This window comes from Manis pentadactyla, chromosome 13 (assembly GCF_030020395.1).
Source record: "Manis pentadactyla isolate mManPen7 chromosome 13, mManPen7.hap1, whole genome shotgun sequence".
NCBI lineage: Eukaryota > Metazoa > Chordata > Mammalia > Pholidota > Manidae > Manis > Manis pentadactyla.
This window is the reverse complement of record NC_080031.1, coordinates 64,704,776-64,718,683: the sequence shown is the minus strand read 5'-3', so window position 1 is coordinate 64,718,683 and position 13,908 is coordinate 64,704,776. Positions and strand designations below refer to the sequence as shown.

The window sequence follows — 13,908 nt, the reverse complement described above, 5'->3', positions numbered from 1 at the left end:
GAGTGAATTGTCAGTTCAGATGATCACATTTGTTTATATAAGAAATCACTTATAAACTTACTATTTCATAGTAAACTTTGCTTAAAGCTGTCATTTAATTATTATATTTTGATAATATTTGTTACTTTCATGTCTCTAGAAGAATTACTGTCATCACAAGAAAAATCTCCTGGTGTCAAGGATGTGGTACTAAGTATGGAGTATAGTAAAAAATCGGATTTAGATACTTCCAAACCATCTGGTGAAAAAAGCATTACACATAAAGGTAATTTTTATTTAAACCAGAAATTTCATTAATGATCATGTTTTAATTTTTGGAGAAATGGTGTTTATTACATAATAAGTCTTATAAAGTGACCTGTTCTCAAACTTGTACTGTTCTTTTCTAGTTGCTTAGGTAAAATTCATGTCTTTCAAAACTGGCTACAAAATGACTAGATCTTAGAACAGAAACCATGCCAGTTGATTATATACTAGTATACTCTTGTATGTTATTATTTATACTTGTTTTAAGTATAACGTGTTAATTTGAAGCATAGGTGAAATCTTGGAAAGAAACATGGTAATTTTAGAGTAATGTAATATAGCATATGATAACATTGAATGGAATGAAGTTTATAAAATTAATTTACCTATTTTTTTTGTAACTCAGTACTTAAATACCACAGGTTTTTGTTATGTACTGAAATATTCGGAATGTGTTTACGTCTATTGCAGCTAGAGTGGTTCAGATTAAATAGTGTAGTAGAAAAATCAAGTGTAATTTTATTCCTCAATTTAGTCTCTGTGAACAAACGACCTATATGTATTTGCTTGCTGAACTATTTGTCCATAATTACAGACATAATACCCTGGGTGGCTCTTATGGTTTAAGCCACAGAAAGATTTGCAGATCTCACAAAGCTTGCAGTTAATTCCATCTACAAATCTGTGCGTCATGTTTATGAGAAGGAACGAGGGATGACTTCCAAATCTTACTCTCCCACCCTCACTCTCCTACCTCTGTTCAGTCTAGTATCTCCCTCTGTCCTATTTCCGATAACACGCAACAAGAAAAAAATCTGCACTGTAAATCATCAAACCATATCATACTTTTTTGATTCCTGTAAAATAATTATCATTCTTTTTCTGAAATTGATAACCTCAGACAGATCCTGTCTCTCTGAAATTAATCACTTCTAGATTATTTAGAAGCATTGATGTTGTTTCTGACGTCTTTCCTCTTACCTTGTTTGAGTAGAGTTGTAGTAGAGAACCATTTTTCCTTTCAGTTCTTTGCTGGCTTGATTATAATTCTTTTCTGTTTCATGTCAAAATCATAAAACTGATTATGATAATGTTCTTATGTTCCTGCATTTATTTTAGTTTATAATATACATTCTTTCATTTCCTGCCTTTTTTTTCTTTTGTCCTTTTCTCTTTCCTAAAACAGATCCTTTCTTTACAGAATCTACTAGTAATTAATCAGTAAGACTGTGATGGTAAAGGAAGAAGTAATATTTATCAGGCATCTACTCCGTGCCTCCCACGTTGTAGTAGATGTTATCCATATACTAGCTCATGTCATTATTTTTATAATAGAGTAGGGAACTGGGTCAGTGTATTTCTACTCCTCTTTTTATTATAAAGATGTAAATGCCTTTAACTCAAATCATTTTTAAGAATCAGGATTTCCTTGACATTTTCTGAGCTCTTTTAAATAAATACACAGTGTCCATAGTTATATCCATAAATGCTTTTGATTATCATCAAAGGCAGATACTATCAAATATCTGCTTTATAAGAACAATATTTAATACTATAAAATTAAATGTAATAATTGGAATGTTTCTTGTTCCAGAACAGGCATACGAAATTAGTGTTCAGAAGCAGCATCAATTATATTTTGCATTTATTTACTGTTGACTCAGTTTAGTCTCTGCTAATTTCAAAACTAGCATGAAAACTATAGGAAAGTTTATAACCTTAAGAAATCTTTAGAATTATAAACATTCTGATGTAGTATTTATACAGTCACAGATATTTGGTATGTCTGTCTTGGTCATTGAGGGATATAGTATACAAGGGGATAAACAGACCACCCTTTGAATTCTTATTTTGTGCTTGGCACTGACTGATAAGTGCATTATGATGTAACAACCTTAAGAGGTAGGTATTGTTCACCCTTTTTACAAGTGAAAGTAACTAGCTCAGGCTCACACAACCAGAGAAAGGAGTAGAGGTGTATAATATTGGAATCCTGGGAGTCTGACTCAAGGGCCCACTGCAGTCTACCCTTCCCTGTCCAAATTGGGAGTTCGATATGCCTTAAACAAATAATACTTTTTTTAAGAAAAAAAATTGGGATTTCTTATACATAACAGAAAAAGTGTTAACCCCAGGAAGCTATGTATAGATATTTAAATATAAATGGACCAATATATGCATATATTCATTCATATACATGTACCTATATATATATATTTATTATATTTATTTGAAAAAAAATCACAGCTGTATAACCTGGCATTTTATATAAACCAAAAGACTCTGTCTCTAATCCAGTTCCTTAATATTTCAAGTGATTATTAATTTTTACAAATAGTAAATATCCATTGTTTCTAAAATTACTTTTCAATCAGTTGCACAGTAATGCAGTGGTTTGTTTAAGTTTTGTGAATTATCTGCAGCATCAGTGTTTTAATGTCATTGCTACTTTATGAACTATAGGTCGATAACACCTTTCCAACTGATGTCACGTATGAAAATTTAAAAGTTTAAAAATTCTGCTTAAGTTTTTGCCATTTTTACAGGAATAATATTTAGGGGTGAGTGTTTTATCAGTGATCCTGTTGGAAGGGTCTAAAATAGGTTTGCTTCTTAAAATCCTGAACACTCAATGTAGAAGATACCTATCTTCAGTCTTATTTTTCACTGACTGTTCCTTCATATTATGTTTTGTTTATAAATGTGGTCAATTTACATTTTCATCATTTTATTAATATAAAGGCAATTAACTTATATTTTGTGTTTTTTAAACATAATCTAGATGAGGAAGAGGATGGCAAGACTCCAACTCAACCACTGTTGAAAAAAGGCAGGCCATTTTTCATCATTTTGTTTTAATCCCTTTTTTCATACTGTTAACTCTTTAACTCCAACCTTCTTATTTTCTTTTTTTTAACCTTAGTTTTTATTTCCATGGTGAGGTGATGTTACAGTTACTTATTAAATGCAGATTAGAAAAATTATCATTAGCCCAACCAAAGAGTTAAATCATCCCAGGAAAAGGTGATTATATCAAAGACAAATTCTTTTAAGTCATCATAGCATTTCTGAAATACTCAAACCCTGAAAGTTGATACTAATTTTTAAATTTAAACTGCATGGTTTAGATGATACATAGAGACACTGAAGTAGGTTTCTTTACAGTGTCACTTGCATTCTTTACCATCAGTTGTACCTAGCCAAGTCCTTCATTTTGATACTAATGTATTTTTAATTTCAAAAATTGCAATATTTCTCACAGTCCTGCTGCGTTTGGGAGATACACAGTCATGTCAACTTACATGAATTTTATGAGGAGATAGAGGTGAGAGTTTCGGAGCAGTGTGGTTTGGTAGCCATATTATTTCATCATGCAAAGTCATTTGTCATGTTTTGTACATCATGGCACAATGAAAAGTGAATGATAGGCTTTCTGAAAAAGTGATCAGATTTCCTCCTGTGGATTTCTGCTTTTAAAAGTTTGGTGTTGAAATTTCATAATAGCCATTTGCTTGCTCACAGAGGCAATGCTGATTTTTTTTTTTAATTCCTGGGAATATAAATGGGAATGCTCTTGGTACATGATTCTTTTCCCCTGCAGCAGATGGTTGCCCTTCCAAGGAGTTCCCACTATCTTTCTGTGGTTCAAAGAAAGATGTGTTTACATGGCTTCAGAATTGGGTGACACGTTTTGAGGGGATAAAAGTTTAGGTTAAAGATGAGGGAATTTTTCCTTGGACTAAGGGGTTTCACAATGGTAGTTGTAAGATTGTATTCATATGTCTTCCACTCCCGTGTGTCTTTTATATCACAGATAACAGCATTTTATGTAAAAAATATTTTTGTACTGTAAACAAACAAATTTTAAGGAAACAAGGTTACAAAGGAAATATGTTCATGGAAAAGACATAAATTTAATTTGTCCAGTTAGTCCTAAACAGCTTTTCAAGAATCAAAGTCGAACAGTTACAATTTTAATTGAATTTATGATTCTCTTTCATTCAGAATGTTTAAGAATACTAGAAATTAGGCAAGATAATTTGGATGAGTTCAACTATTGTGAAGGTATATTCATCTGTAACCATTTAAAAAATGCTTGAACTCTAAATGACTGAAAGCTTACTGATGGATGCCATATTAAATTATCTGCATTAAAAACATTTGACTACACAAGTTAGGAAACTATAGGAATTCAGCAAAAGGGACTTTAATATATACCTCTCTTACATCTTATTTTTCTTTAATCCTTTAGAGCTCAAAGGCCCTGCTGCACCTTTAAATGTAGCTGACCAGAAGCTCCTTGAAGCCAGCACACAGTTTCAGAAAAAACAAGGAAAGAGTACTATTGATGTTTGGTGGCTTTTTGATGATGGAGGTACGGTTATTAATATATTTTTTGACAACTTTAAGTATACTGAAATTGGGGGAATAGTATTGAGAAATGGTTTGTGCTTTGCCCATACATCCCTTCAGGAATATCCTTAGTTGGCCTATCCGCTGTCCTGCAGTTTCAAAGTCGCACAGTCCTTCCAGAAGCTTCATGAACTTAACTTTTCTTCCCCCCCCATTATTTCAGACTTTTTTGTAGAATGTCCCTTATTTCAGAGTGCCATTTGATGTTTCGTCGTATTTAGTTTCAAATGATATTTTTCTGGTGGAAATAGCCCTGAAGGGACGCTGTGCTCTTCTGTCAGCGTCAGCTCGGGTCGCATGTGATAGTGATTGGTCTCATCACTGCTGAAATTAGCTTTGACCATTGCATGAAGTGCTTTTCACCAGGTTTATACACTGAAAAGTTCCTATTTACCCCTTTAATAATTACAGCTATTTGGGGGATGGGGAGTTCCTTTGAGACTAGGTAAATATAAAATTGCTGCTGCAACTTTGATCACCATCTTTGGCATTCACTGGTGTTTCTGCCTGAATTTTTTGTTGTTTGTGGTCGCCAAATGACGTTTTTCCAGTCCCATCATTTCTTCCTTATTAATTCATTGGCATTTTACTATAAGGAAGAGCTTTCTCTTTATTTCAATCTGTGTGGACTGATAGATTCCTATTTTATTCAGCAGGACATGATATGTCATTTTCATTATTTGTTTTGATGTTCATACTGGCCTAGGTTTGGCCAGCAGGATTCTCTGTACTTCTAAGACTGACTTCTGTATCATTTGTCATGTTCCAGTCATTCTTTATTTTCTGATACATTAAGACATTCGGGCTCAGTTTTGTACTTATACCAGCCATTGAATCACTCTTTATCTGAGGAGCCCGGATTCCTTTCTGTGGAGAATGTTGTCCAGAAACAAAGATCAGGGCATTAGATACGCTCATTGCTTCCGGGGCCTCCCTGTTCCCCGGCCTTCTCGGCGGACCCATCTAGGAAATGCAAATTTTCTTTTTTGGTATGTATGTTTGTATATGCAGGTATACACTGACAACCAGTACCAGTCCTGAGCTGCAGCGTTCGGCCCAGCTTCTCTCTTCTTATATTTCTCCTTTCAGTGAGAAGCCTGGCTCCTGCTGGCTGCAGTGAATATTCTCATGTCCTCAGTCCCCTTGTATGTGACTCATCTGACTCTGCCAGCAACTAGCCTGCTTCCCTGCCCTCCTCACATGAGCCCTGACTCCTCTGGGCCTCCCTCCGTGGGCAGCCTGCCTGATGGCTTTTTGACTGAGTTACTGAGGAAGGGCAGAAAGAAAAATTTTAAGATTGAGCTGTAGTAAACATGTTTCTAGAGACTAAATTGAATTAAAAGTTTCTTAATTGAGAAATGAGCTTTTAGTAAATGATTTGTTTTATTTTATGATTCAGGTTTGACCTTATTGATACCTTATCTTCTGACTACAAAGAAAAAGTGGAAAGACTGTAAGATCAGAGTATTCATTGGTGGAAAAATAAACAGAATAGACCATGACCGGAGAGCGTAAGTCTGTTGTAAATTGAGGGGCCTTTGTCTTAGTAGTATACTTCATTATTGCAGTATAGATTTGATAAAAATTAGACAGTCCAGAAAATGTTAGTCATCTTTCTCTACTCTATACTGAAGCTGAAAATTCTAGTTAAATAAAACCTCATTCTCTTCGATTTCGTTGTCTTGTTTAAGTTGTAGTTAGTCTTACTGAAGTAATATTTTTTAATATATTGACATTTTAGAAAGTGTTTATTAAATGCTTGAGACATTAAAGTGTTATGTAGCTTTTTTTTTTTAATCAGAAGAAAGTGCACAAAGGTTCCGTCTTCATATATGGGATACATTTTATAAACATCAAGACCACAGAGGTGCAGACACCGTTGTCATTCTCTCTCTGTCTGTACTGTTGCAATTCGAATTCCGGTTTCAGTGCTTCTCTAAGTACCCTGTGTCTTTTCTCTGCCCTTCTCAGCATATGTGGTACCACTTTGCTCCCAGTTTCATGTTCAGAAAGAAGAGCTTTGATCATGATTCCTCTGCCCCAAATATTTTAAATTTTTTCTCTGTATTCTCTCTGTTCTTACCTCCTGTTTCCCCCAAATGCCTTATATTCAGTTAAGATTTCTGCACCTGCCCAGAACATGCATGTGGTTTTAGACTTTTACTCCTTCGCCTTCTTTGGTCTCCTTATTATAAATAGCTTCTCACTTGCCTCCCTTCTCTGTCTGTTAAAACACTCCATTCTTTAAGGCCCAGGACTCTTGTTACCTTCTCACAGCACCTTCCCTAATACTTTTTTACCCTTTTCCCCTCAACTAGTTGTTATATTTTCTTCCTGAATCACGATACACTTGATAACCAGTCATCACATTCTGGGGCTTGATACTCATTTTTTTATCTTAGATTTTAGTTTTGTGGGTCCTGTAACACATAGCAGCTACTTAGTAGATTTACACCAGAATTCAACAGGGTGTTTATTCATTATGCAAGAAATACTAGTAATAATTTAAAAGTTAAACCTGTAGCTAATCTGTTTCCCAATATCTTAATTTAGAAAATTAATTTTATTAAAAATCCTGTTTTGTTCATTGCTTTCCCTTTATGTATGTTTCCACCTTTCTGTTGTTGCCACCAAGGTTTCATTGCCAACTATGCCTCCAAAAAGCTACTTATTTACTGAGAAATCAGAGGCTTGTTGGAACAACCTTTCTATGTCTGTCCCAGTTCAAAAAAAAAAAAAATGCCATGAACTTAATCTGCTGTCAGTTATAGCTTCAGTTCAGCCCAAGAAGTCATATTTGGGCTTAGAGCTTTGTATTATTCATGGATGGAAGATTAATCCAAAAATAATTAAATAACTTCATTACTTTTTACTGAAATCCATATACTTACCAATATAGTTGGGCTAAATTAACTTTTAAAAAACTAGTTGCCATTCAAATTTCATTATTAATGTCTTGCTCTGTCCATTCATTATTGGTACTAGAGGAGAGTCAGAAAAAATAAAAGAATGTAACAGAAGTCTCTACTTACGGAGTTTAGATGTCTACTCTGTGAATATAAAGGATGAATTAATTCAAATGGACTTTATGTAGCACCTGATAGACTTTTCATGTAAATCATGGTTTACAGATATGCAGATTCAGCCCTGAGTAGAATAAAAGTACTTATATAAGCCTTCATGTATGTCAAAGCTATTCATTTTTGTTCTAGGATGGCTACTTTGCTTAGCAAGTTTCGGATAGACTTCTCTGATATCATGGTCCTAGGAGATATTAATACTAAACCAAAGAAAGAAAAGTAAGTTATTGGATAAATTACATTGTACAAATTTCTGATCCTTTTCTGGATGACCTACTCAGACACTCCAGCAATTCCAGATCATTCAGATTAAACTAAGTACCTGGAGGTTTTGCCAATAATGAGTTACATGGGAAGTTCACTTTTTTAAGTCTAGTGCTGATATTTGGCATGCTTATAAAAAATAGCAAAGTAAATCTAAAGGGCTTTCAATATTCAGAGAAGAATTCAATTACTGCTTTAAAAGTAATTTTTGAAAATCACTGATGCCACAGAAATTCTATATGGTTCTTTAAATTTCCATTCTTCATTCCCACATTCATTACTACCACTCAGTCCCTACTCCACATATGTATTACTTTTCACTATTTTGTTTTAGTTATAAAATAGGAGGATCTAAGAGTTTGCCTTTTGTAGTTGCATTCAGAATTCTCAAAAGTCAAAGAAAACTAGACTCATGGAATATTACACCTGAAAATGGTATATAGACATTGTTATAATTGTATGTGTATTTATATTACCAGATATAACTTTAATTCTTCTCAGGTAAATGTTGAATAAATGATGAACATTATAATTGTCCTGAACATTAATAATGTATCTTTTTTGGATCTGGAGATTAATTCTGCATCTCCTGAATTAATCTGGAATTGCCGCTGGACTGTTTAGTATCTGCCTTTTCCTCCCTTCAAAATATTCTAGTACCTTTACTTACACTACTTTTATTCTGTGGTGCTTGAACTGGGAAAGCCTTTAAGTGCTTTGAGTAAAGAAGTAACTCACTCTGAATTATTGCCCCAAAGGTTCATTTTGGCTACTGTGATGAAAGTTTATTCAGGTCTAAGGGATGGGCATAGGATCAGGGATAGATACAGAGAGATCAGTGTTAGCAGTTAAAATTGCAATTCTGCTACTATAATACTGTTCTAAGTGTATATTCAATTTGAGAAACTGGTAATTGCTCTTCTAAATACATTGCCAAAGTGATTGCTATAGTTATAGTATTGAGGGGAATACAGTAGATGGAAAACTCTTAACTTTCAAGTTATAATTTAGTGTTTAAGACCTTACTGTTAAGCCATCCAAAATAAGGTTGTCAGTATTCTGTCTTTTTTCAAGTATTGTAGTTTTTGATGAAATGATTGAGCCATACAGACTTCACGAAGATGATAAAGAACAAGATGTTGCAGATAAAATGAAAGAAGACGAACCATGGCGAATAACAGATAATGAGCTTGAACTTTATAAGACCAAGGTATTCTTCCCCTTCTGCTTCCTGTGCATTAACATTCCTTGTCACTTTTTAACTGAAAACATAAGTAAGTATCAAGAATGGCACTTTGTTATAGGAGGAATCAGTTGTGTAAATTAAAACTCCTTTAGTTGGATTTTTATGTAGACAGTGTCAAGCATTAATTGTTTTAAATTAGGAAACAGATATTTTAATTACAGCAAAATTATTTTGGTTTCTTTTTTGTCTACTTACAGTTTTATCAGCTGTGCTAGATTCCAGTTTTCAAATGGTCTAGGATAACTTTGTCCTGTTTCATTTCAGACACACCGGCAGATCAGGTTAAATGAATTATTAAAGGAACATTCAAGCACAGCTAATATCATTGTCATGTGAGTAATACCTATACTAAGATTCTGAGTATTCCTTTTATCATAATGCAATTTGGATTAATTTCTATACCAGATACATATAAATAATCTGAATCCTCACACCCAAGTTCCCACACACAGACTTTACTTACAGACACATTGTCCTGCTCTCAGTAGCTTTCCCTCCACTGAACCAGGTTGACTAGATAACTGCTTGAACCCAAATTTTCTCAGTCCTGGAGCCTGGGTCCTTGAATAAGTAAGGAAAGCTCAGGTCTCCAAAAACATGCCAAATGATGAAATAAAGTAATACCAAAGGGTTGTTATTTTGATTGACATAAAACACTTAATACACCAGAAAGTTTTGTTTTGCTGATGATGATCAAATATCTGTAGTGGAAGATGCTAAAACAGAAACACTCTATGGAGCAACTGGTCTCTACTACTACTATCTACACATAGAAATGAAACCCAGAGAGATTAAAAGAAGATGACAACTAATATGTAGAATTATTTGTGTTTGAATTTAATTTATCCATCTCTAGTTTCTACTTTCTAATTCAGATAGAAACATCATTTCTCCCAAAAGAATTCTATCCTTATTGAAGAAGGGGAAATTTGGAGTTCAATGTTAGATACCAAATGTGTTAACACTTTAGAGACATATTTGCTATTCTTATGAAGACATTCTAAAAATCTTCTGTTCAGACTTGAAAAAATGGGGATAGTGGTATGCGAGGGTAGTAGTTGCTCTAGTATGTGCAGAATTTCACCAGTCAAAAATAGTAATTTTTAGTTTCTATTATTATGACTTAATTTATAATTTTTTAAAATTGTATTCCTCTCAACATAAGTGCATTTTCTTTCTCTTTTTGGTACCAGGAGTCTCCCAGTCGCACGGAAAGGCGCCGTGTCCAGTGCTCTCTACATGGCATGGTTAGAAGCTCTCTCTAAGGACCTGCCACCAGTTCTCCTGGTCCGTGGGAATCATCAGAGTGTCCTTACCTTCTATTCTTAAACGTTCTGCGCAGTGGGCAGCTCTCCAGATGGTACTTCAGTGCCTAGTGAAGTAACTGAAATCTTCAGTGACATGTTAACATCACAATGGCAAACTGTGACTTTTCTTTCACTATTTAATTAATTCGAAAGCACACGGAGAAGTCGCTCCGTTGATATGGGTGTGGAGACTTCAGTTTTAGTCAATTCTGTATCTCAATCTTAATGAACGATGATTCCTTGTTGGACTGAAGCTCACGAGAGTAAAATTTACCTTTGCTACTTGAAAAGCAATAAAAGTATGTTATTTTTTGATTGATGAAAGGAGTACAAAAAGCCTTTAGCCTTGAGGTGCCTTCTGAAATTAACCAAATTTCATCCATATATCCTCTTTTATAAATTTATAGAATGTCAAATTTTGCCTTCAGCTTTTACTTTTATTTCTATTCTCTTTTACCTTGAAATGGACACTGCTTTTCTTCCATTGACCAATTAGTGTTGAGTACTGTATGTTTTCTATTACTTTTATAAAAGTATCTGTTAGGTATAAAGGTGAGAATTAGAGCAAGGTAATGAAAAATGCAAAAAAAAAAAATAGGAACCAAAAGTGACCCCAAGGTTAGGTTTGTATATGTATAAATGTAGATCTAGGGAAAGAAAGGCCCAATAAACTTTTTTTTTAACCTCTAATTGGCTCTTATTTGTATCCTTATTTGATTATTAATTTCTTGAAACCTTAGGAAAGGTCAAAGATTTATCCAGTACTTCTGTATACTGTGCTAAAAAATCACATACTGTCATTCTTCAGACAAAAATCCTCACAATTGTTATATTCATTAGAAGAAAGATCTCTCATAATTGAGAGTTTTCCTTAAATCTGAGTGACTTTTAAATGCTAAAAGGCCTTTCTGGAGAAAAATAAGACAAAGCAATGTCATTTAATAGAATATTTCAATAAACACTACATGGAATTTCACTGTACCATTAAATGTTTCAATGTCAAATGTCAAACATTTAATGTATCATTAAAATGTTTAATGCTTCATCAAATGGTTAAATGGACCACTGGTTTCTTAGTGAAATGTTTTTGGGCTTAATTCTGTCAATTGTCAAATATTCTTAGTCTTAATTAATATACTCAGGTTTGAACAGATTATTCTGAACATTTAAAATTAATCCATTCTTAATACTTTAAAACTTTTGTGTTAAGAAAAACTGCCAGTTTATGCTTTTGAAATGTCTGTTTTGACATTGTAGTCTGATAGTACAATTTTGACAGTGCATATGTACTGTTACTAAAAGCTTTATATACAGTTATTAATGTGAATTTTTTCATTTTTTATTCAAGGAAGGATTTCCTAAAAACATTTCAAGGGATATACATACATGTGTGTGTATATGTATATGCATACATATATGTATATATAATGACATTTATGTTGCTGGTTTTTTGCATTTTTTAAAGTGATCAAAATTCATTAGATGAAATTTTTTTTGTTTTAGTAAACATAAGCTCAAAATTAGATTGAAAGACAAGTTTCATGGAGAACAAAGGTGATTCTTTGAAGAGCATGTAAATTCACAGAATTATCCTTTGATTAGAAAGTGGAGAGCATTTTATCTGAAGTGCTGTTCAGTAAGTTTATTAGTACAAGTTTCAGTGGGGAGAAATTTATGCAGGTTTTCATGAATCTTTATAAAAATCTATGAAGTCATTGTCAGTGCAGTGTTTCTGCTGCAAGAGTATGAACTAAATTCATACACAAAATGAAGATCTGATAATTTTGAATTGAAAATGTTAAAATGAAGCAATTGTTTTTCAAAACTTTTTTCCTGCATCATAACTGACAGCATTGTTCCATTTATTGCAGGTTTTGTAATGTTTTGGGGGAAAGAAAGTAGAAATGTCATACTATTCAGTAAACAATGTCATGTTGTAACTTCTTGAATGGATAATAGGGCGTAAACTGAGTGCTGCTATCTTGAAATGTGCACAGGTACACTTATTTTTTTTTTTTCAAGTTTTTCCCATTCAGGAAAACATGATTGTGATCGTACTACAGGAACCAAATGTCATACGTCATACATATGTGTATAAAGTACATAAAATATATCTAAATATGCATATTGTGGGGAGGGTGATATTGTCTGTGAAATAATGTAAGAAGCTTTTCATCTTAAAAAGAAAAAAAAGCATTACTTTCACTTTACACTGGACACCAGGTCAAAATTTTCCAGGTTGTTGGATTCTCATAAATTTCAACAATTCTAAGCGATGCTTGCTAGTGTTGAAGCTTTTCTACTCTATTTTATTTATGCTGAATTTGATTATTTTAATGCCAAATTTTTTTTAGATCTGATCATTAGTGGTAACTTGGAAATAAATAATTGTGCAACGGCACTTGGCAGTTCATTATTCCTGTAGGTAAAAATTCAATGGGCTTAGAATGGTGGTGTTAAGCTGATAATTAATGGTTAATTAAATGAAATATTTATTTGTTACATTATTTCATTTGTACTTTAGGTTTCCTTTTACATTCTTTTTATATGCTTTCTGACATTACATATTTTTAAAGACTATGGAAATAATTTAAAGATTTGAGCTCTGGTGGATGTTTATCTACTAAGTTTGAAAATGTAATATTTTGATAATACTGTACTATAACTGTCCCACAAATGCTTTTCTAATGTTTTAACGTTGAGTATTGCAGTCGCTGCTTTGTACAAAGGTTACTGCAATAAAGGAAGTGGATTCATTAAAACTATTTAATGTCTACTCTTATATTTCATCTATTTTATAAACCTATGTCAATTCTGTGATTCAAATTCATTTATATACCTATTATTTCGTTGATGTCTGAGTTTTTTAAATGGCTTTTATTTTAATATTTATATCTTGGAAAAGTGGTTTGAAACTGTTCACTAACCCCTAAGCCTTTGGAATAATCATTGTTGATACTGACAATGTGAGCCATTTAACGTAAACCTTTTTTTGATTTTTTAAAAAAAATCACTTCGCTTTTCTAATTCTGCTTTATCTTAGGACCAAAGCATACATTTATCAGTGAGGAAACTAGAAGATTAAAATGAATTCATAGTCCCGGAATATAATCTGATTATTTTCTTCCTAAAATGTTTGACTAAGCTGATTTACAATTTTACAAAGCATTATCAATTCATTTGAACATTACAGTAGGTGTGTTTCACATGCAGGACAGGTATTCCTCTTTTAGTCTTCAGAAAGCCGTTGGAGCAATGTAGGGAGTTTCCCAAGGTCATGTGGTAAGTTAGTGAAGGATGTTGGCCTACAGCCCAGATCTTTCATCTCCAGAGATATCTCCTCTACAGAGTC

At 33.2% G+C, this 13,908-nt stretch overlaps 1 protein-coding gene across 2 annotated transcripts in view; it reads left to right on the top strand.

The window, feature by feature from the left end:
- SLC12A2 (solute carrier family 12 member 2) overlaps positions 1-13,321 on the top strand; it is a 103,360-nt gene extending 90,039 nt beyond the window's left edge. Inside the window, exons 20-27 of one of the 2 annotated variants that reach the window (XM_036903221.2) lie at positions 140-265; positions 3,029-3,076; positions 4,499-4,621; positions 6,059-6,170; positions 7,872-7,958; positions 9,078-9,213; positions 9,514-9,581; positions 10,443-13,321. In XM_036903221.2, coding sequence (XP_036759116.2) covers positions 140-265; positions 3,029-3,076; positions 4,499-4,621; positions 6,059-6,170; positions 7,872-7,958; positions 9,078-9,213; positions 9,514-9,581; positions 10,443-10,578 — 836 coding nt within the window. In that variant the 3' untranslated portion in view covers positions 10,579-13,321. The remainder of the gene's footprint in view (positions 1-139; positions 266-3,028; positions 3,077-4,498; positions 4,622-6,058; positions 6,171-7,871; positions 7,959-9,077; positions 9,214-9,513; positions 9,582-10,442) is intronic. The other variant, XM_036903222.2, reaches the window with a different exon arrangement.
- The last annotated feature ends 587 nt before the right edge of the window (positions 13,322-13,908 follow it).